The following is a 24,441-nucleotide window of genomic DNA, read 5'->3' as shown; positions in this document are numbered from 1 at the left end:
TATCATTGGAATTTAGCAACTTGGAAGAAAGTTCAAGGTCTTTTGCTTTATGCACAGAAAGAGTTCCCTGATGTCCATGCATTTGGGTCAATTTCATTGCTAGTTACAGGACCAAAGTTGTATAATACTTCACTATTACTCATCAGTGTTATGTTCTCATATTGCCCGTCTCCCAAGCAACTAAACCACCTACCTTATTTCATTGTACCAAATTTAATTTTTCTGTTTGTTATGTATCTGAGTCTCAAATTATTCTTCCCCATTTTATGAAAAAAAAAGGATATGATCACAGCGATAAATTATTGACATTTGAACTACTTATTTCTTCTCTGATGTATTCTTTACTTAGAGAGCTGCTAAAAGACAAAATAAGAAAATACATATGAAATATCCTAGCTCAGATGCCAGCAAATAAGTGCTTGGTAAATGTTAGTTTAATGTTGGATGATTCTTTACCCATAGGTAAGCATTTTTCAACTGGGATTCATGAAGTACCCTAATGCCTGGAGGCATTTCTAGAGTTCCTTGAAAGAAAATGTGGTCACAGCACACAAGCTTCAAATTTCTTTGCTCCAACACGCATTGTGGATTGTAAATATGTAGCCCAACCCATAGTTTTTGCAAACCTGAATAGTTAGGAAATCTAATTGAAAGCAAATTTTTGAGGTGATTTGTCATCAGAAAATCAAACTGACTCAACTGTCCAACTTTCAGATCATATGATCTTGCTCAAGTCATTCTACTTCTGTTTGTATTGTTTTATCTGCAAGACAAAGATATTTATAGCATTGGGGTCTATAAGAGAATCACAGTAAAACAAAACATGATAAAGCCGGGGCGCATGCTTATAATCCCAGTGACTGGGGAGGCTAAGGCAGGAGGATCACAAGTTCAAAGCCAGCCTCAGCAAAATAGTGGTGCTAAGCAGTGAGAGCCTGTCTCTACATAAAATACAAAATAGGGCTGGGGATGTTTCTCAGTGGCCAAGTGACCCTGAGTTCAATCCTGATACCCCCAAAATAAAATAAAACATATGATACACTTTGTAGTCTGATTGCATGTAAACAATGATATTATTTTTGTGTGTTTGCTAGCAAAATAAGATGAAAAACTCAAGCACATCAGCCAACAATTTAAGCCTCATGTGCCTTCTTCAGACCCAACACTATCTTTTTTTAGAATCAATGCCCAAAATAATAGTTGCTAGAGAAAAAAAATAGGGTAATCTCACCAGTATCTTTATTTTCATAGAGGAAAAGAAGAGATAGAAACTAAAGTTGATAAAGAAATAGAAGCAAAAACATATTACATAAGTAATAAATGTAATCAAAAGACAAGTGAAAATAATAAACATTTTAAAAGGAAAGGGAAAGAAGTATGAAGTACAGTGCAGATTAAAAAAAAAGTCTTATTCTTTTAGGAAGAAGGTCAATAATAACTGATGTCAATAAAACAATAAATAGAAATATAAACATCTTTTTAGCGTTTAAAGTAGAATGACTTGAGCAAGGTCATATGATCTGAAAGTTGGAAAGTTGAGCCAGTTTGATTTTCTGATGACAAATCATCTTTAAAATCTGCTTTCAATAAGATTTCCTAACCATTCAGGTTTGCAGAAACTTTTTAGAAGTGATCCCCAGCAGAACCATAAAGAATGGCTCTTAAAATAATTGTACTAAGCTGGAAGTAGGAAAGGGAGTTGAGAAGATGTTGGTTTCTAACACAAAGTCATATGTATTATTTGATTTTCTTAAACACTTGATAAAATATAGAAGAAAAATGTCATTCATGAAGACTTGAAAGTTCTTTCATATCATTGGCAGGAAGTACCAAGATAACCTCAGATATTCAATATTGCTATTATTAAGGATTTAGTTCTCAGACATTCTGTTCTTCATGCTTTATCTATGCTGTGTAGTAGGACAGCCTCTAGACACATGCGGCCATATACATATAAATTGATGAAAATAAAGTGATTTTAGTCTTAAGCCTCACTTGACATATTTCATGGCTGGTGGCTAAAGTGATGAATAACAAAGAACTAAGAATTAGAAAATTTTCCATCATTACAGAAAGTTCTATTGGATAGCACTGTTCTATACCCTTACTCTAAGCAATCTCATGCACTTTTCAAGTTTTAATTACTACTTGTTTCTGGATGACTCCCTGACCTTTATTTCTAGGCAAAGTCCCTGTATCTGGAAAAATACGCCTTTAATTGTACCTCCTAATCTGACTGGTTATTTTCACCAGCCCTTTCAATTCAACTTATTTGGATATGCATACATTGCATTTCCCATGGAAGCCATTGCTTTCTTCCCACTTTCCCTGCCTCTGCTACTGAATTGCTCTCTGGAAAGCCACTAATGTCAAATGATTGGTCTCCACTACTTGCTTGCAGCTCACTACCCATGAAGTCCATAGCTGGCCAGAAGAGACTCAGCTTATCGCCTCCTCCTGACACACCTCTTCTGGCCACAGTATCTACCAGGCCATCATGTTTTGCTTACTTTAGGTGTGACCTGTGCTTCTGCTAACTGAACTCCATTCCGAAACTAACACACTCCTGACTGGCCCCCTGGACCTCACTCAGATAATTATCCATATGACTCTTTTCCCTGGTCAGATGTATTTCTCACTTTCTGTAGCTATGATGCATTCTGAGTGTTGCTACGTAGTTTTTTATGTAACCACAATAAAGTCCTTGGGGAATAAAAAGGCCATGGTGAACTCAGAATACTATTTCTTTCTAAAGTCAGAGAGAAGGCTTAAGTCTGCTGTAAAACTAGACCACAAAAAGTCAGTGACTTCAAAGCAGCTGAAGCATGTGCTACTGAAATGGGTTAAAACCAAAATATTTATGGCATCAGTATCAAAGAGCACATCTCCTGGATGCCTAACATAAGTAAATGGCTGTGCTAGGGGAGAAATGGGGATACCATCAAGTAGTTCACAGTCAATCAAAGGAGAAACAGATATCGGTTATGGATCCCATGGAATGGCAATCTCAAAATCCATTTCAACTTTCTTCTAGTAGATCCTTTGCATTGCAGAGTTTACAACCCTAAACAATATATTTTGCAGATTTATTTGCAGCTAGATTTTTAGATCTGATTAATTTCTAATTTAACCAAGCTCTTCCACATAGGACTATACAATCTTGGCCAAGTTTCTTAACCTCTTTACACTTCACTTCTTCTCATCTCAAAATTGAAGAGGTGACATTATAATTATATTCCTGAGAAAGTTATTTGAGGTTTCACTGATATACTTAGCACATTTCCTGGTATATACTAATTACTCCATAAACTCTCAGAATCACTATTAAGAGGAAGAAATGAAAACCCCTTTCCAGGTCCTGCTTCAGGATGCCTTAGAAGGAAGAGGGTAGAATGTGTCACATCCATTTTGCTGATGTAAATATGGCAGACACAAGGCTATTCTAAAGCCAGAAGTTCTAACAGAAGCTCCTGATCAATTGCAGTTAAGGTCATGTGACTTTGGTGCCTGCTGTTGGGATAGCAACTTCCTGAATAGCCAGCTTTCTGCATGGAAGACATGACTAATACCTGGGTGGGTGGGCCAGTTTTGCAATGTTGCTCTGGAGTTACTTCTGAAATCCCAGGTTTACCTCAGCTTTTCTAATGAAGTTTTAAGTAATTAATTCCACTCACTAAAACACTGTGTTTAAAATAGTGACATGGTTTATGCTATGTGAAACTCAACTTGTCATAAGCAAAATGCAAGAACTAGCATCATGTCTGTGCACTGGCAAGCTCCATAAAAATAACTGGCTTTTACCACAGCTCTCAATATCTTCACAGATGAAATGGACAGTGGTTCTGAGGCAAAACAGGGAAATAGCATTCTATTTGTTCTAAGCACTAAGAGAAATTTCCTTCACCATTGTGTTTCAGGTCTACCATGGAGTAGGGGCCATAACTGTGCACTTTCAGGTGATACAGCAAAACGATCTGTAAAACAGGCTCATCTCTTTTTTTGTTTTTTCTTCAGTCCATTGGTCACTGGGAACTCCCCATGAGGTCATAAGCGTGGGTTGCTGGAGAGAAGAAAATATAGCAAAATAAGAATTGTGGTCCTCTGGGCACTTGCTAGTGCAACTTACATGTACTTTCAGGACCTGCTTGACCTTTATCTTGTGTTAATTTCTTCCCACTGATGATAGAGTGCTGTTGCACCTGCCGAACCTTATACTTTGACAGGTCAAACAACATCCAGTATATGGTGAGCAGCTTATGTGCACGGCAATTGACTGCCCTATGTTAATTTCTTACTCTATACTAGAGTCCAGTGGCAAGCCCAAAGCTCTTTCTCAAAAGGAAGGTAGTTACCTGAAAGGGTAGCTTATATGTGCTTAAAATCCTAAGTGATTCACATAGAGGAACTGACCAAGGGTTCTATATTAAAATCTCTATTTGCCACAGTTACTTCAAGTACCATTAGTTCTACTGTAGTATACAGCCCAAATGGTAAAGCAGCATACATAGTAACCTAGACCTACTCCAGATCCTTCCTCTATTCTGGGCTCCACTCAAAATTCGCAGTCCTCTGGATAAATTGCTCAATAGTTTCAAGCAGCAGATTCAAATAAGGTACATGTTATTTCCAAAAGAACTCCATTAAGCATGGTGTGGCTCTTTCTTAGTCAATTAGTACAACAATTTATCACTTGTCTTATGGGGATCATATTAACACATCCCAGACCACTGATCTCCCTGAGAAATAACCGATGTGACTTTTGGAGACAAAATCCCAAAAATTTTAAAAAGATAATGTTTTTGTGTGTGTGTGTGTGTGTGTGTGTGTGTGTGTTACACAATTGTTATTAATAGCTATTACTTCCTATTTACCTGGATCAGTCAACATGATATGAGCAATTAAAATGAACCAGTGGAATACTGGAGAGGTCAACATGTTCCCTGCTAACTAGAATATAGCATAGGGTTGAAAGGTTGATGTAACCCTGATTATGTTTTTGATACTTTCAGCTGAAAGCTAACTGTTTCTGATGGTCTTAATAATAAGGAGAGAGAGGAAAGGAAGGAAAGGGGGAAGAGGGGAAGGGGACGGAAGGAAAAGGAAGGAAAGGAAAGGAGAGGGTACAAAAATACAGGAGATCAATAACTGCATACCAGGTGCTTTGCTCAAGCAACAAAAGCACATCTGGGATCGATGGCTGCAGAATTATTCTAAGGGGTTGCCAAAATTAGGTGGAATAAATATTGATTGAAGCTTGGTCATTACCAAAATCCCAAATGAAGTTCTTCATTAGCTTCTGGGGAATGGTATCTGCAAGGAAATCGGGAGGCCTGACCCCCTGACTGCCTTCAGAGCATGTTGTGGGAGGTGCAGACCAAAGGAGAGTTTACACATCAGTGACTAAAGTTTCCTGCCACTAAGCATAAGAAGTCACTCATGAGCAGCGTCCCTAAACCACAGCTACAGGATGTGGGCACAAGCCCTTGTATAGTTGTTGGCCAAGAGCCAACGAGCATTCATCCCTGAGCAAATACTTGGACTCTTTTTTTTTTTTTTTTTGCTGTTATTAACCTTTGAAAACCACAGGCATTAGCCTCTCTTTTTCTTCCCCTTGGCACAAGTCATTTTCTTTTCTCCAACTTGGTCTCCTGTGTGTAAAGAATTTCTGAGGAGCTTTTAAGCCTAAATTTAATACTTTTGCCCTCCCTCTCCTGCCCCACAAAATGCCAGGCAGAGGTAAAGCAGCCTTACAAAATATCTGTTGGCACTGCTGGCTTCCGCCGCTTTGTTTGCGCGTTTTGATCAGATGGGAAATCAGAGAGGTCTATGAGTGACCTTAGCCTTTAAGAAAAGAAAGATAAATTCTGGAAATTCCCCCTAACAACTATGATCTATTGTTTTCTCACTTTAGAATTAACCCAGCAAATATGATACACTGATTCAGATGACAGGCCTCTGCAAATGGAGATATTATATTGGAAAGCAAAGTGTGCCAAAAATAGGAATTGGGAGATTTGCTCTAATATCAGCATTGCCAAGAATTTGCCATCTTTCTTTCTTTCTTTCTTTCTTTCTTTATTTTTTGGACCAATTTCTTCCTAGTTTCTAAGCCTTTGCTTCATAGTCTGTGAAGTGAAAGCATTGGAGTAGGTGGTTTCCATGCTATCTTAGCTCCAGGGCTCTGAGAATTGGCTTCCTTAGAACAGCACAGCAAAGGGACAAGGAAAGTGAGCCTTAAGGCAAATGATGCAAAAACAGCCAACTCACAAATCACCCACTCTTTTCCACCTAAAAGACAGCCAAAAGTCAGGCAGAAGAAGAAGCTTGATTGGCCTCTGGAAGGTGAGGCATTCTGACTTTTGACATCCCCTCTTATAAACTCTAGAGAATTCATCAGTCTTGCCTCTGTAACCTAATGCTCCACATCTTGACATGAAAACCCAAGCTTACCTTACTCAAATCCATAACAGTTTTGTGTTTTAAGTGAAAAGATGACAGACAAACATTATTGATTCCAAGTCAACACAAGGAGAATTTTCTAACCATCAAAACAGACCAAGATGTATCAAAAGACTGTGAGGAAATAGTCAGTGGATATACTTATGTCATTTCTGAGAGGAGGCTTATGAAAAATTTTCTTGTGAGAATTACTGAGGGAAATAAAGATCCAATAATGAGGAACATTCACCTTGACACTTTTGTGGTGATAGTACTTAATGCCTCCTGTATACTCTATTCACTGTTAAACTTATAGTATTCCTTTGGGAAATGTAAGTGGACATTTCAGATATCAGTCTGAAGAAACTCAGATATACATGAGGTCTCCAGGATTCTGGCTTCCAATTGTTCATAAGGAAAAAGAAGCTAAGTGAAAACACCAAGCATCAAATGCGAAAGGTCCATGGTGACCAAGAAACAACTCTTGGAGGGAAGTGAATTGAGTTGCCTTGGATTTTTCCCTTTTGACGCTACTGAAGTCACAACACTCTATAGAAAGGTATTCAGTGTTTTATATTGAATAAAAGAATTTGACTTCCTTTTATTGAACCCTCAAAAGATCTTTATGAAGCAGGCAGAAATAGTATCATTGTCTCCAATTTGGGGAAGACACAATTAAACATTAGAAAAGTTAATCTTTCATGGTTTCATATGATAGATTCAGCTTTTCCCCAAAGTGTGTGTGTTTGGGGTATAATTAGCTGATCATTAGCAATAATTATTTGAAGAATTATAAGATCACTAGCCTTAAATGATTATTTCTTCTCTCCAAATGTTACAATACAGCAATGCCTTTTATAATATCCACTTAATCTATTTTTTCTGGTACATTTGAGTGAAGGGGGGCTCAGTATTTCACAAAGCAACCCTTTCCATCAGTGGACATTTATAACTGTAAAGAAGTTCTTCTTATCTTGAACTGCTATCCTAATTCCTGAATCCTCTCACACTCTGGTCATAATCCTGCCTTCTAGGTCCCATTTATCAGTTAATGGAATATCTTAACTGGCAGGCAGTCCCCATGAAGGGTAAAGAGTTCTCATGTCAACTCTGAGTTGACTTCTTCACATGAAACAGCTTTGGTTCCATTAAACGCTTATCCTATTGTCACTGACTAGGTCTCAAGAATAAGAAATAGCTCCCTCCTTTCATCCTTTCTAAGCAGTTCCTGTTGATGCTGCTGTACTGTGTCCTTTAGGAGGATATCTGGGAACAGGCTGGCCTCAGTTACAAGAGGGACAAATGTGCAGAGAGAAGTCAATTGTCAGAGCAATCCTCAGAAGAATGTGCTGGACATTTCAAAGGCTTCTGCCAGCAAATGCCACTATCTTGAACCATATGGGGATTTTCAGGGAGCAATATTACAATAATTTGCCAATAATGCCTGCTTCAGAACCACTGCCAAAATAATCTAATGACTTTTCATCCCACTACTGTTGACAGGACAGCTAAGGATTTCAACATTTCCTTTCACAGTCTGAATAGAAGTTCCTTGCCTTGGGGACTATAACAATATTTGTTAATATTGGGGAGGGAGTGAGTAATGTAAAGGGGGACAAGAGGAAAGGACAGAAATATTAATGGAAGAAAAACGAGACAAAATAAAATAAGGGATATTCAAAGTTGAGGTTTTAAACGCTTACATCAAATTGTTGTTTGTAAATGTATCAGAGAATAAATATTTGAAATTGAGAAAGTAAGATATTTTAAGACTTAGAAATAAGTGACACAAGCCCAAATCAAACAACAAACAAACAAAAAACTTAGCTGGAATTTTCAATTTGAATGTCAACCAAGATATCTCAACTTTGGGTCTTGAGAAAGGCAAAAAGTCTATTGTAATAATTTATGGTAATCACTATTCAAAAAGATGCTTTTCTAAATGTATTTACATAAAGTAAGATTTAAAATTACAAAAACAAAAACAAAAACCCTCTCCTGGATTGTTCAAAATTAGATCTAACTTATGGAGACACAAAGAAGAAATGAAAAATAAGAGTAATGGGAACAAAGTGAGTTAGGATAATGTTTTTGAAAATGTGGTTCTCAAAATGCTCTGAGATCCATGGACATGGTTTCATATGATTGCTTCAGCTTTTTCCCAACGTGTGTGTGTGTGGGGGGGTGGCGGGGTGTAATTAACTGATCATTAGCAATAACTATTGGGTCCTGGGGAAGGTAAAAAGTTTATTGTAATAATTTTATGGTAATCAATCCCAAATGGAGCAATCTGAGACTTAAACAGTGAGAGACCAATGACATTCCCATCTTCACTTCAATTACAGAGTTCCTACTTTTTTTTTTTTTTTTTTTTGAGGCATTCAGGGGCTCCTATAGGAGATTTTATTTGAAGAAAGAATCCATTACTGAATAAAAACATCTCAACAAAAAATATGCAAAGGGAGATGAGTCATTGAAAATTCCTGATCCAGGGAGTGATACAATCAAATTGTGCTTTCAGAATCTGGCAACCAAGCACAAAAAGGATAGAAACAACCTTGGAATAGGGATCCCAATTAAAGGATATTGTAACAATCAAGTGAGCATAATTAAAATCTTGATCTAGTCCTATCACTATGAGAATGGAAAGGAGAAGGAATATTTGAACAGTTGTGAAAGGAGAATGAAGTTTAAGTTCAATGTCTGGATATCGGGATACAAAGCCAAACCACATACAGATGTGGCATGATATGGAATGCATTTATCCAAGTGAAAACTGATGGATTTCAGTGATTGAGAAATGGGACCATAAACATGCTAAATTTAAAGGGCCACTGGAACACTGATATGTACACAATTGGCAAACAGAAATGTGAAACTGAATCTTGGAGTAAGTATTGGGGGTATGGATAAGGATTTGGAAGTCATCTTCATAAAAGTGATAGCTACAATAATAGAGCTAGGGAGAACTAACGGGGAATACATATGGATCAGAAGGGTGAAGACGAGAACCTGGCAAATGCCTACATATAATAAGCAAGAGAAAAAAGAAACCAGAGTCTGCTCAGAGTTTATGATCAGGCACTTATTTGATAACATTACTTGGGTTCAGCAATATTTATTTTCCAATTTTAATAAAATTTAGTAAAATAGATACACCTGAAATGTGTATCTATCCAGTCAATCAAACTTTCAGTTTTCCTGAAATATTAAATATTCAAAGTCATATAGTACTATCTAAAAATACTGTTTCTGTCCAAAAATACAGTGGACTGAAGCAAAATCTTCAATAATGGCATATCTATGGATAATGTACCAAAAAGAGTCTCAAAAACCAACACTCCCACGGGCAAGAGAATAGCCAAGTTTGTTGCGATTTCCAATAAATGACATCAGCCCTGTGTAGGTCTCAATCAAAATGGGTTGGGTTAACACCATCAGTTCTTTTTCTCTTCCAGATCCAGCAGAATTCTTACGGGCATTCTGGATAGCTGAAACAAGCTTCGACGTGAACCCAGATAACTGAAGAACAAAAGGGGAAGGCAAAGAGTCAGTGAATGCAGGATAGATCCTGTAGCACCCCCTCCCAGTAAGTCCTCACAATGGTTGATCACTCTCCTGGGGCCGCAGTTCTTATTTCTTAAACATAAATGGCTTCTTAGAATAGTTAACATCGCTTCTGTTTGTCTTTTCACAAATTAATCAGTTAATAAATTATGTACATAATAAAATTATCTCGTCTTGTTTATTTTCCATTATTCATAACTTGTACAACATTAAGAAGTCAATTTAATAAATATTTGCTGATAGTCTATTATGAATCAGGCATTTGTTGGGCCCTGTTGAAGATTTAAAGAGAAGTAAGATACTGTATCTGCCCTCAAAAATTGACAATAAAGAATCTAAAAAGTGAACTTGTACCAATAACATAGAGTTTACTAAAATAAGCACCAAAAAAAGACACAAAGTGCTAAAGAACACAAAAGGGGAAGAAGACATGATTCTTGGCTAGAGGATCAGGAGTGACATCAAAGGGAGACTCTTGAGACAATCCTTAGAGGATTGACAGAATTTCAATAGGTGGAAAGGAGGTTCAACAGGTTAAGGAGGGCCTGGTGGACAGGAGCTATTTTTTTTTTTTCCATCCCAGCAGACCTTCCATCCTTTGGAGTTCTCCTTCTAATAGTCCCTCAACTCTCCATTGGACAACCACTCTCTTCCTCTTGGTTCCTAAGTATGGAGTTTAAGTGGAACTGGCATTAGCATTCACCTCAGGCCACACCAGTCAGGGGATCTTTTCCTCTGGTTCAGACGTGGGCACAAAATCAGTGTGCTTGCCAAAATTATAGAATATGAGCCAAAAAGTCATTTTGTCACACACAGCAAACCTGACTGAACACCTATCCAAGGATGAGAGAACTAAGACTTGGGCAGAGAGAGAAATCCTTGAAAGTTATTTAAATTACTAGATAAGCCAACTCCTGAACTTTTAAGTTAAATGAGCCAAAAAAAAATTTTTTTTTTTTTTTGCTTCTTTTGATCAAGCCAGGTGGTATTGAACTTCTTCATTTGCCATCAAAAGAAGAGGGCAATGCAGGGAGCATGACAGAGCTATAGATAAGGCAATCTCTTATCTTTGTATCCCCAGAAAGTCCTCACTATTTCATTCCGACAAAAACCTAACAGGCGAAAAATGTATCATCATTTCCATGTTAAACATGCTGAGAGTAAATGAGCTACCCACAGTAACTCTACTTTCTGCATCATGGTAAAAAGAACATCAGGAATACAGGCCTGCTCAAAGCCAGGATCAAGCCAGGCAACTGGCTTCCTAACCTGAACTGAAACTCCTTGAATTCATTTCAAGTTAAAAGAAAATTATTAATCATCCTCTACAAGGGGATTGTTGGTGTTTTTTTTTTTTTTTCATTTTTCCATGAGAAGACCAGTGTTTACTTTAAGAGATCAACCCACAAGTATGTCCTTGTGAGGAATCCCAGTAGGAGAAAAACGTGGTCAGTTTTTCACCATCAATTCAATTGTCCATATTCATTATATCCTAGATTTCTATTTTACACCAAATGATAAGAAAAAATATAAAATTGAAAATGTATCTATCATTATTATTTGACCTAACTCATAAGGAAGGAAGGAAGGAATGACAGGAAGAAGTAAGATCTAAAATAGATGAGTAATGTAGCATTTTATATTCATTTCCCCTTTCTGAGTCTTTCTGAAAAGAAGAATTGAAATCTTCAGCTATTAAGATAATATTGGAGATTTAAAAAAAGAAAGAAAGAAAAAGTAATGATTTTGATGATAAAAATCGAGTTTATTGATAAAACTAGAGTTTATTGAAGTACTTCAGTGTTTGTGGGACTCCAAAACAATCCAAAGTATTTGTCCCTATTTTTCATTAAAGTAATATCCACCTAAATGGATAATATTAAACAATTTAAAAATAGACTCATTTTACTGAGGGTAAAGAATGTAACAGAGCCAGGCATGGTGGTGTGCACCTGTAATCTCAGAAGCTATAATTCTAGAGGTCAAGGCATGAAGATCAAGTGAGTTCAAAGCCAATCTCAGCAATTAAGCTAGGCCCTATGCAATTTAAAGAGACCCTTTCTCTAAATAAAATGTTTAAAGGGGCTAGGAATGTAGCTCAGAGGGTGTACTTACTAGTACCAAAAATACAAAAAATAAAGAACGTAACAGGCAAGTAGAGTTTTGCATGTTCTTCATGACTCTCCGTCCATAGTGTAGACAGGCAAGTGGTTCCTCTTGCTACTAGTCTCCAGAACCACCATCCTCTTAAGAACTTGGTGGGGATCACTAATACTGAGATGAAGAGTCATCACAAACCCACAGTATGATGCCCATGAGAAGATGGCATCATCAATAGGGTATCTTTGGGAAAAAAGCAGACTTTCATATAATCATCAGAAAGCACCAGGAAAACGACAATTCAGACGCATTCTATAAAATAAGCTTCCAGCATTTGTCACAAATGGGAAGGTCATGAAAGAAAGACCAAGACTGAGTAACTATAATAGACTGGAGAAGAATAAAAAGACACACAACTAAATGCAGAGGGAGGTCCTGGATTAGATTCTGGAACAATAGGAGGACATTAGGGGGAAAATGTTTAAATAAAGTTTTCAGTTAATTTAATAGTATTTTACTGGTATTTCATTACCAGATATTGTAACTACATAATGGCCATATAAGTTGTTAACAGAGGCTGAATAACGGGGGGCATGGAAACTCTACTACTTTTGTAAGTTTTCTGGAAATTAAAGTTATTTCAAAGTAAGAAGTTTTGTAAAATTTTAATTAAAAGAAAATCTTAATTACTAACAATTCTAAGATTGTAGAAGTTTTCTAACTGATCAAGGAGATAGACTAAAGAAAAAGTTTACAAGACATTGTTATCTGTTTCTCTTATCTTTATACTTTAAAATAAACTGACATAAAAATTATACAAACATTAGTAAAACATTAAAAATGTGTTTTCTATGCATTGAAACAATTCATTGAAGAATGAATCTATCCCAAACAGTTGTATAATATTTTATGTTTTCCATTTTAATTTTTCTGAATATTTTCCACTGGATATATTCTTTTTTATGCAACTTTGACAGTAAAATTTTATTTTTTAGTTATTTTAAATTTAGCCATTATATGTTATCTTCTAAGATATGACTTTTAATAATATTACTTTCTTATGGTTTTAGTTGATAGTTTTAATGGTATTATACACTATGAAGTTTGTAATAATATTTAGCTCTATGAAGGCTAAATTTCCTATGGCCAAATTTTGTTAATTTCAGAAATAATATGTGAATTTTCAGTTTGTTTTCATCTACATTTACTAAATGCCACTTTGATTTTAGTTGCTTTGATTTTTGTGTGTCTACAAATTACTTCCAGTAGTATTGGTACTATAACTCTCCATGTCATTAACAGGAAAGGACCCTTACAGTCATTCAATAAATATTCACAAAACACCTACACTATATCCTGGGTATGTAAGTGCTATGAATAGACAGGCAAGAATTTTCTCTTATTGAGCTTTCAGTGATAGGAGACAAAAGGTAAAAACAAGCAAATACAAGTGATTTTGATGGTGATAGACTCTAGGAGGAAAACAAAAGTGGTAAGGGAAGTGAAAATTCCTTCACTTATCATATTAAAGGCAAGTCTTTCTGAAGAGGTAAAAATTAAGCTGAGTTCCAAATGATAAAAAGGAGATGGTCAGGTGAAGAAGGTATTTCGGGAAGAAAAAAAAAAATAGCACTTGCAAAGACTATATATTCAAGGAACACAGAAAAGGACTGTAAGATGCGATCACAAGAGACTGGAACAATGGCATAGGGAGTCTTTGGGGTCTTATCAAGGGCTTTGAATGGAACTGATATTTAAGGAGAATTTTAATGCTGTATGATTTGTATTTTTTAAAAAAATCCTTGCTGCTTTGAAGGTCAAGGATAAAAGTGGCAAGATGGGTGAGTGTGGAGAGTGTAACCAGGCAAAAGAAGTTAGTGGCTTGGAGCAAGACAGCTTCAGTTCAACCAGGGATTTTGTTGTTGTTGTTGTTGTTTGGGGGTGGGAGGGGCGGTAGGACAATAGATTTTGCTGGTGCACTTGAATACAGGGCTGAAGAGAAGAAAGGAATCAAATGTGATACCCAGAATCTTGACCTGAGCAACTGGGTGGAGAGTGATATCATTATGAGTTGAGGAAGCCTAGGAGGACTAGAGGTTGGAGATGGTGAGATACTGGGATCCAGGATTTTAGTTAGATGTGCATCTGAACCTGAACATGAAGAAAATATACAGATTAAAAGCCCATATCTACACTTCAAATGTCTATGATGATAATAACCATAGAACCAGAAGTTAAGAATGACATTTATGAAGTTAACAACCTAAGCAAGAAAAGATGTAGAACACAGCGTAGAAATCAACAAATTCTGAAAATTCCTCTTGAACAAGGTGGTAGGCACTTGGGAAATGCAGAGGGGATCTAACTGGTAAACTGAGTGTTCATCCAAGTGTTTCAGAGTGTTGTTCAACACCAAATAACCAGTGAGCACCTAAACAAAAGCATGGACCCAGCTCCCCTAACTTAGCTCATAAATTCCTTTCTACTACATAATGCTGCTGTTATGAGAAATACTAAATTTCTATATGTTATTTTTAACATATAGAAATTTAGTATTAAAATTCTAATATTTAGAAAAAGATTTCTGCTTCTCACTTGGAAAAAGTGCAAAGAGAGTATTGAATTAAATATTTTCAAATCACGTACTTAGGACACACACTCACTCTATTTCCTTCTTTCTTTCCCTCTTTCCTTCTTTCTTCTTTTTTAAAGATGAAGGTCTGGTTTTGCCCAGTTTGGCTTTGAACACAGGATCCTCAGCCTCCTGAGTAGCTAGGATTATAGGCATGCCTCACTGTGCCCAGAAACTGCATTTCTTTAAAGTTGAATGACCACATATAATGTATCATTCAAACCCATATTCTCTTAAAAAGAAAAAAGTTACTATTGTTAATAATGTTGGTACAGCAAGTATCTGAGGGCTTGGGGACAGGATGTGGAAGAAAGGGCAAAAAAACAGGCAGTTTCCATATCTTCAATCACATCTATAAGAGCTGAACTATTTTTATCTGTTTTATATATTTGAGTTCTGAGTAATTATATTTGTAAGGTACTTTTTAAAATGAAAATCACTGGACTAAGATTGCCTAAGAACTTCCAGCTTAGGTAGTCCATGATTCAACCCATAAATGTCTGTAGGACCCAGTATCCTATCCATTTTTTAAAATCAAACTTAAAAAAAGAAAGAAAGGAAGAAAGAAGAAAGAAACTAAGTACATAAAAACCAAACAAAATTTTCTTCTATTGCATTTTACTTATATCTTCATTCAAATAAATCATCTAGTTTTCTAAACATAATCACAAGTATGGCTTTCTATACAACTAAATCAAGACTACTTTCAATGGCACTTAGAGGCAAGTCAGTTTTTACTATGGTGGAGAATGTACTGTGTATTTTAGGATGTTAAGCAGAATCCTTAGTGTCTACCCATCAGACACCAGTAGCACTTCCACTCCAACTGTGACAACCCAAAATATCTCCTGACATTGTCAATGTCCCCCAGGGGCAAAAATCATTTCCCCTTAAGAATCACTGAACTGAAGGACATATAGCATGATGGGACAGAAGTATTAGGATCAGACAGATCTGGTGTTACTCTCACTATGGCACTGGCTAGTTATGTGACCTTGAGCAAGCTATCCAATTATCCTGAATTTTATAATTTTCTTTCCATAAAATAAAGATAATAATAGTATCAAATTCATAAGTTATCAAGATAAAATGAAATAAAGGATTTATATATGAGCAGTGTGCACATGTGTATATGCAGGTGTACCCACATCCTTACTTGTTGCAGGAAGGACTAGAGAAGTAAAAGAGAGTGAGGCTGAAGTTTGGAGTCAGATTGCAAAAGTCATAAAGAAAGGGCATCCCAATAATCAATAAATATTAACTGTTATTATCAGTAGTTATATTGTCATCAAAACATGATGGCTTTTAAGCCAACATGCAATTATCTCAACATTTTCATTGTCAATACCCTTTGGATCATTAGGGTATCTTTTCCTAAATCAATGTTTGTCAAATTGGATTACTGAATGTTCCTTCAGTCCTTATCATCAGCTTCACTTCATGAGAATCCTCTGTGGCTTTAGAATCTAAGCGCTGGAAAGGAAAGGTTGACAGTATTTCAAATTCAACGAAGTTGGCATTTCATTAGAGTCAGATGCACTTCATTTCCAGTCATTTCTGGGAGCCCTCTCCAAGCCGGCTTATAGAGAGACTTGCTTATAGAGAGACAAGAAGAGCTTTGAAGGAGAGGCAGACAAAAGGCCAAGTCCCCAAGCTGGCTCTTGAACATTTCAAGCACCTGAATTCAATCTGTGTGACAGGAACGCTGTGTCATCTGATATGAATGCCACCAGCCACATACTTTCCTCTAAAAGCTTTTATACACCCACCTCTGGCTCCCTCCTTTATTCCAGTCTCAAAAACAGAGGGTCAAGTTTTAACAACTCCAGTTACACAGGGGCTCTGCGATGGGTAGAGTAAAGTAAATCAGCACCCTTGAGGGGAGGGAGTGAAATATTCTTGACTTTACAGCAATTATTTACCAGCTGAGTGCCTGGGCCCCTGGTGGCTTCAGGTGCTGTCTGCCAGCAGTTCACTGCCTAGAGTCTCAGTTTTCCTTATTACAACCATTACTTGCTTCCTGTTTACACTGGGCAAAGAGACCAGGTTTCATGCCTGCAGGCCCACATTCCTCAGCCTGAGCAGGTTTTCCAAGCCTTCAGGCTACAGGTTTCAACCTCCCTATGTAGAGAGGGAAGCTCACTGGCTTAAAGACCAAGCTTATCCAACACTGAATACTTGAAAGCACTTGGGAAGTTGCATTGCTGATCAAAATATATACATCACAACTGTGGGTAAGTTCAGTTGTATAGAGAGAAATAAGAGGATAAGGCAGAAGTTTCTTCTTTAGGTAAGAGGTTTCCATGCATCCTATATTCCATTCTTGTTTTATTCCACTTCCCCAACCCTCCTTTCTTCCTTTCTGAACATACACATACACCAAACACACACACGCACACACACACACATCCATGTAATGCTGGTGGCATTACATGGATATATCATTCATACCATATTGAACAAAAATACAGAGAGAGAGAGAGAGAGAGAGAGAGAGAGATGCACTTCAAACTCCAGTTAAGCTGAATTAGTCATTAGCCAAGAACATTTCATATAGCTTTGTAATTTGTTTGTAGCTTTTACTCATGTTTCCTTTACTTAAAAGGTCTTTTCTCACCTTCTTTGATTCTTAAAACATTCATACCTTGAGTTTCATATCAAATGTCATCATACCTGTTAACTATTGGACTTATCTGTTCCCTCTTTTAGGCTCCCATAACACCTTAAGAATCCCTCTATTACTGGTCTTAGCACATTAAATAATAATTTGTTAATTACCTTTTTGCCTCCTCCCCTTAAGTGTCTGGAGGCAAAATCTACTTTATAGTCTTAGGATCCCAGGTAACTAGCACAATGCTTATTAGATGGTACACAATGCCATATCAATGAATATTTGTTGAATTGATGTGAAGGGAAACCAAGGGGCTAAAATATAGAACTAAATTTGATTGCTAATACATTGGCTTACTTTCACGATGTCCTTCACAAGAGGGATAAAAATGATGGGAAAGAGTGGAAAGGGTTATTGTGCAGATAACTTTTGATTTGCTGTAAAGCATCCCTGATCCATTCACTATTATCCACCAGCTTTGGGTCCTATTCTTATTTCCAGAAGTACACTCCAATCCTAACAACATGATAGTTAAAGGAACCTGACCAAGAAATGGTTAAAAAAAAAAAAGGTGAAGATAAGACTACAAGTTGCAAATACAATGTGAATAAATCAACTGAGAGTAACTGAACCAGATTGCAATATACAATATTATATAATTGTATTAATAAATATGAATATTCACACAGTCTCTCTCATCCCCTTGCACACACGTACATGCACACCAAGAGAATCACACACACAGAGAGAGAATTCCTTCAAGTTTATACCCATTTCCCTGAATAAAAGCAAAGTTTTTAGGTATGGATATAGAGCTATCATTGCATGACCTTAGCCAATGACAGTTAATTTCTTTGATTAAGTTTTTATTTATTTGTTTGTTTGTTGGTACTGGGGATTGAGCCCAGAGCCTTGAGCATGTTAGACAAGTGCATTACCACTGAGCTATATCCCCAGCCCTTAAGTGTCTTATTTTTAAAAAGAAGATTATTGTCCGAATCCCTATGCTTGGGATTTTTGCTAATTTAATTACATGGATATATCATTCATACTATAATGAACAAAAATACAATTACATTATCAGATTATTTTTATGTCTTATCCTAGTGAAATCCATGCCCAGAAACCTAGTATTCCACATTTTCACAATTGTTTTATATGAGATGCATAACACCAAGTATGTATGCACAGATTGGAAAAGGCTGGTTAGGTGGGGAGATGAGCAAGACTGTCTGGAAAGGGGCCTTTTGACCACCATGTTAGCCAGATGTGGAAATGGAACAGTTAATGAGGTGAGTAAAAGAATAATGTATTTTGACGTAGTATTATATAAACTCCATAGCAATGTTGTAGATCAATGTTAAGAGACTTAGATATAGTAGAAATTTGAACTTGAATGCATTTTTGTGCATTAGTGCTCATTCCTTCAGTACCTTCCTTCAGTACCAATCAGCTTCCATCCAAGGTTACATGCTGTGAAACTGATATCAACAGCTCAAGTTTCAGACACAAATTTCTAACTGCCTGACAATCAACTTCAGCTCACAGTCTATGGTGTCAAACTTAACATGTCCTAAACAAAACTAAACCCCTAACCCAACTCTTATTCTTGTTTTCCCAACTTGAATTAATGGAGTCACCATTCACTCAGGCCAGAAATTATATTTTCATTGACTTCTCCATCATCTTTTATATCCTGTCAGTTACTTTTCATTAATTTTATCTGAATAATTTAAAATTTCCTCATCTTCTGTCCCTCCTACTATCCCCAACTTGATTTAGAATCTTATATCTGCTATCCAAATCATTATAATTGTAATGGAGGAATGTATAAAAATAAATTTCATCTAAATTTAGTATCTCCTTATTTATGAATATTATATATCCCTTCATGTACCTCCACTTCTCACTTGATCCAAACTTCTGTTTTAGTCAATATTTATTTTAAATCTTTATGTTTTTTCTGCCTCTTCTGTTAAACAGTGTCTTGCACAAATGCAAGACTCTTATCTCATTTATGTTCATATCATTAGCAACATTAATAATGCCTGCACTTTGTAGGTGCTGGAAACTGTTTTTGAATAAAGAAATTCCAGGTGCTACAGAAAAAAAGACTCTCGGCATTAAGTTAGAACATTTTAAATATATTTTAGCAATATTATTCATTAGATTATAAATAATTTGAATTTTTGACTGTGTATTACTCAATTCCACATTATTTCCTCCCCTGTGCCACAAGAAGTTTGCTAAATTGAATTAAATTTCTGCAGAAATGTGATTTAGTGCTGCATTTCCTCCATATTCCTCTCTTATTTCCCTACTTGCTTCAAAAAGAAGTAGAAAAAGTAGTTTTTATAACACCCTGTTAAGCTCTTATGTGAAAATATTCACATAAAAGGGATTCTAGATCCCCCAAATTATCTTTCTTCTTATTTATTCTTTTGCAATAATGTAACTGAGTCTTAATCAAAGCCAACCTTGGAAAATATCCTAAACAAAAAGAATACTGCAACATAAAAACCAACAACAAAAGAGAAACTAAGACTCAAAGAACAGGATCAAAGTACTCATCCTCTCACATCCCAGATGGAGACCATTTGTTTCCCTAGAGAGCTGGGACTTGGGGTGGCCCTTGAACAAGAAATGGCTTGGCAAAAGGAAGTACCAGATTTATGCCAGGAAGGGGGAAAAAAAAGACTTCAGATTAACAATTTAAAAGAAATAGCCTTAAAACACACACACACACACACACACACACACACACACACATTTTACAGATCCACAATGTAGTTTAATTGACAAAAAACCAACCAATATTAAGTCATGTGTGGATATGCGTGCAACTTCAATTGCACACACATGTGTGTGCGTACACACGTATACACACACACACACACACACACACCTATTGTCCTTACTTTCATACAGTACAAGATAATGTGAATATTGTTTCTCTCTTAGCCTTTGCCAGTGGGAGGGCTAGGGCAAAACACAATGCTCCAGGATACTAACTACATTGATGGCTATTTGGGGAATAATTAGTCCATACTCCTTTCAATATCTTAATTTTCATTTTCTTTTTAAAAATACTTGATTGTATCTATATGTAGCAGAACAAAACAAAGCACTATCAGATATTATAATAAGAGAGTGAAATGTCTTTACAGTGTATAGAACTTATTCTTCAAACTTTTACCCTTAACTTCTTCCAGCTAAGGAAACTGACGTGATGATGATTATCTAAGGCACCAAGTATGAGGAATAAAAGAAGACATGGCCTCAGAAGTGGGGATTTTGTAATAATCAAGGCAGTTAGTATTTATTTTGACTTATAAAAACATACAACTATGAAACCACAAATATACATTATTTAATGTTTAGAACCCAATTTGCTTGGAAGGAAGAAACATAAAGCTCTCTGTACCGTTAACAATGATAATAAGAAAAGAATAGGAGCTTAGGGAGGAACAGAAGATGAGAGATTGATGGAACAGGCATCAGAATATTGTTATTAGTAATGACTTTTCAAAACAGGGAGATTTTATTTTGCATTTGAAGTTAGAATATGAACTCCCACTCTATGTCCCTGATGCTCTCGGCACATCTACTCTTACATAAAAACCTCTATGTGCTATGTTGTTTTTCAAGGTTTTCATTTTGTTTTGTTGGCTTTGGTAGTTAAAGGGTCAGGCTAGGAGCTGATGTTGATGCTTTGGTTGAGGGATTGTGAAATAAGTGTATCACAGGAACTGTGGCAACATGATCCATACACTGAAATAATTTAGTGCTTGCGATATTGTGGAGCCAGAGGTAAACCACGATACCACAACCTCTCAGGACTTCCGCATAAATCTTGAGAGAACTATTGACTTTTTCTGTGAGTGGGATGGATCTAAGCCAACTGTATCTCCATAATTAGGGGGAATGAAGGCCCTAACTAGCCTTTAATCACATACATTGTTCTGCAAACTCTTTTTAAAATGGGGGACTCACTAATACAAAATTATTTATTTACATGTGTGTGTGTGTGTGTGTGTGTGTGTGTGTGCATATACACACTTGCTTGAATAATGCAAAAAATGTAATATATGGCATCCAACCACAGAAGAAATTTACATGCAGATTGCCAACTTTTTAATTTATATCAAATAAGTTTAATATTCTGAAGTGAATATAAAGGTAAATGTGAAAAGGACAGAAAAAATAAGAATTTCTAGGCCTACAAGCATAGGAATATATATGTTTGATTTGCTGAAAATAAATCACTTGGTCTTTTCACTGAATTTTCAGCTCCATCTGTTCTTTCTGATTACTTAGTGTCCCAGCACTTAAAATACCTGAGGAAAATGAGAGAAGTATAAGGGACTGTTCCTGCTACTGATGAATTTTTTAAAAATCATAATTGCTTTATACTTTATGGAACATGGATGCACAAATTACCCCCAACTAAACTTACAATGGTCCAGTGATATTCAGTGATAGAGAAGCATTTATCATATCCATTTTGGAGAGGAGGCTACCAAATTCCTAAGAGATAAGTGATTTAGTTAAACATGACCAGAGAGCCAACTCTGACTAACCACACTTTACACTAGTCCAGACTTCTTCCCAGAATAAAATAATTAAGATTTGGTTATATAGAGAAAGCTGTATGAATCCTGCTGACAATAAATGCAATCATTTTGCAATTTTTAAATAATGTTACACTAAAAGAAATTAGCAAGGGGGAAGTACCAAGTATAGTTAATATAATATGTTTACATAAGTAAAATAGCTGTGCTATAGATATACAGTTGTTCTATAAATCTATTAAAGGTTTTGTTTCTATAGTCCCAAGTTTGTATCCTTTTGTCTTCTGGTGCAGAATAAAAAAATGGTACATATCATAGAAACACATTGCTTTGCCAACACAACTAATCTAAGAGTGATGGCCCAGCTGCTTCCTACCTTGCAAATTTCGAGAAACTTCTCACTGGTGTATTTCATAGGGTGTTCAGTGAACGTAGCATAAGGAACTTCAGTGGACCATGGGTTCCAGCGGGACAACAGGGACTGCTCCTCTGGACTCCCCCAGTAGATCCTAAGACCCTCTCCAGGTCTCCTAAAAGAAAGTGTTTTCCATTAGGTTAGTCATTTCTATCAGATTAAAACAACCAAAAACAAGTTTGGGAAGGAAAAGTAATATTTCACTTGGTTTTTCTACTGCTGCTGAGATTAGTGACTTACCTCCCATCTAGTTCAATTATTCTAAGTAATTTAGAAGGTAATAAGAAAAGAATAAAATTATTTTCAAACATGGTGAGTTTGTTGTTGAGAATTCAACATGAAAATGGAAGTCTGGTGCTCATGACAGTGACCAAAGCTGGAAGTATGGGTGTTAAACTCACACTAACATTCTGATAGCAACAATTAAGAAGGAGAGAGAGAAAGGGTATCAAGTAAATGGGATGGGACGGGGACAAGAACAGTCAGGGTGACTTTACAACAATGGTGGTTTCCTTAAAGCAGTAAACATAATTAAAAAGTGGGAAGGAAATGGGACTTCCCAGTTGGTAGGACATAAGGGATGAGCAGTTGAAAATGCCCAGTTTCTCAATTCAGTGGTTTCAGCTTCTGTTTCTCCTGGCCCTCCATTTTCTGCACACATTCCATCCAGTGAAAATGTGGCAAAGGACATGTTAATGTTTGTAGGGAGATCATGCCTGCCCCTCTCAATAAATTCACAGTCCTGGTCAATAGTATGTGGGAAGAAACCACTGTCTGGCATAGACTAGTTCTGGTCATTGGATAAATCCAAGTGCAGACCAAGAGAAAGTCAGCTTTGGAATAGTAAAATCATGGCAGAAGAGTATGCCCATGTTGGTTAACAAAATTCTCATTTCTATGGCCTATTCTTTTGGATGTGCCCATAGGAATTTAATGATTGTGGGTTTAAACATCTCTGAATGCAAAGAAATGCCTGGAGGTTAAGCCAAGCTCAGGTGCCTTGCATTCAACCAGCTTCAACTAAGTTGCCTCTAACTCTAAGCAGCCCTATAAAACATTACAGAGGTCTGGTTTCTTCTAGAAATTAAAGCCTTGGGATTTCTAGATGAAAACCTGGAGCTTAATTGCTATGCCTTCACAAAGCTGTCACTTCCTGTATTAAGGAAGGATTCCTTTGGGAATGCTCTTGTAGTTTCTGAATGTTTATCCCTGTAGAGGTGTGCACAAACACAACCTCACACAAATACCTATCACCTCAGCCTCCCCAGGTGGTGGATCCCTGAGCTGCTTCCTACAAAAGGAAAGAAAGAAAAGAGCCCAGCACAATCTACCGCCCAGTTCTCACAGTTTTGGTAATTGAATTTGAAAACCAACATGTACAGTTTTATGTAGTTAACATTTTGCCAAAGAAGGAAAAAAATAAGAAAAAGGAAAAAAAGCAAAAAATATTGTGCATGCCTCTAAAGTTCCCTTTCTAAGCCCTCACCTTCTCAGAGACAGTACTGGCATTTATCATTTGCCCCAGCCTGGCACTTTCCTTCACTCTTTTCTTTTCCTGGCTTGGCAATAAACACTGACCTCCATGAATATTCTTTTTTTCTTTTTGGGGTACCAGAGATTGAACTCAGGGGCACTCAACCACTGAGCCACATCCCCAGCCCTATTTTGTATTTTATTTAGAGACAGGGTCTCACTGAGTTGCTTTGTGCCTCACTGTTGCGGAGGCTGGCTTTGAACTCTTGATCCTCCTGTCTCAGCCCACCCCAACCCCCCTACCCCCCAATCTCCCACCCCTGGAGCTGCTGGGATTACAGGCAGGCACCACCCCCTCCTGGCCCTCCATGAATATTCTAATCATGCTGGTTAATGGAACTTTCTGGCTTGAATCCATTAAAACAACTTGCATAATGGAATTATTTACTGCTTCATATGTCAATTTATGTATTGGGTGCAATTTTTCTTTTATCCAAAGGGGATGAAAACCTGCCAAGATAGCTTCTCTAATAAGTACCCATGACTTTCCTTTACCTTAGGGAAACACTAAATGAAGTTTGAGCTTTGGTTACTTCTGAATAACCAATCAATTTGACCATGGCAGTGATCTTTT

At 36.7% G+C, this 24,441-nt stretch overlaps 1 protein-coding gene across 11 annotated transcripts in view; it reads right to left on the bottom strand.

Moving 5' to 3' along the window:
• Window positions 1–8,658: 8,658 nt before the first annotated feature.
• The window catches only part of Tprg1 (tumor protein p63 regulated 1), a 207,995-nt gene continuing 192,212 nt past the window's right edge, over window positions 8,659–24,441 (bottom strand). For all 11 annotated transcript variants that reach the window (XM_076867499.2, XM_076867493.2, XM_076867491.2 and 8 more), the window contains 2 exons: window positions 22,296–22,449; window positions 8,659–9,960 (listed from right to left, as the gene is read on the bottom strand). In XM_076867499.2, the coding sequence (XP_076723614.1) occupies window positions 9,766–9,960; window positions 22,296–22,449 (349 nt within the window). In that variant the 3' untranslated portion in view covers window positions 8,659–9,765. The remainder of the gene's footprint in view (window positions 9,961–22,295; window positions 22,450–24,441) is intronic.

The sequence above is a fragment of the Callospermophilus lateralis genome, chromosome 10 (genome assembly GCF_048772815.1).
Source record: "Callospermophilus lateralis isolate mCalLat2 chromosome 10, mCalLat2.hap1, whole genome shotgun sequence".
Classification (NCBI taxonomy): domain Eukaryota; kingdom Metazoa; phylum Chordata; class Mammalia; order Rodentia; family Sciuridae; genus Callospermophilus; species Callospermophilus lateralis.
This window is presented reverse-complemented; position numbering and strand designations above follow the sequence as displayed.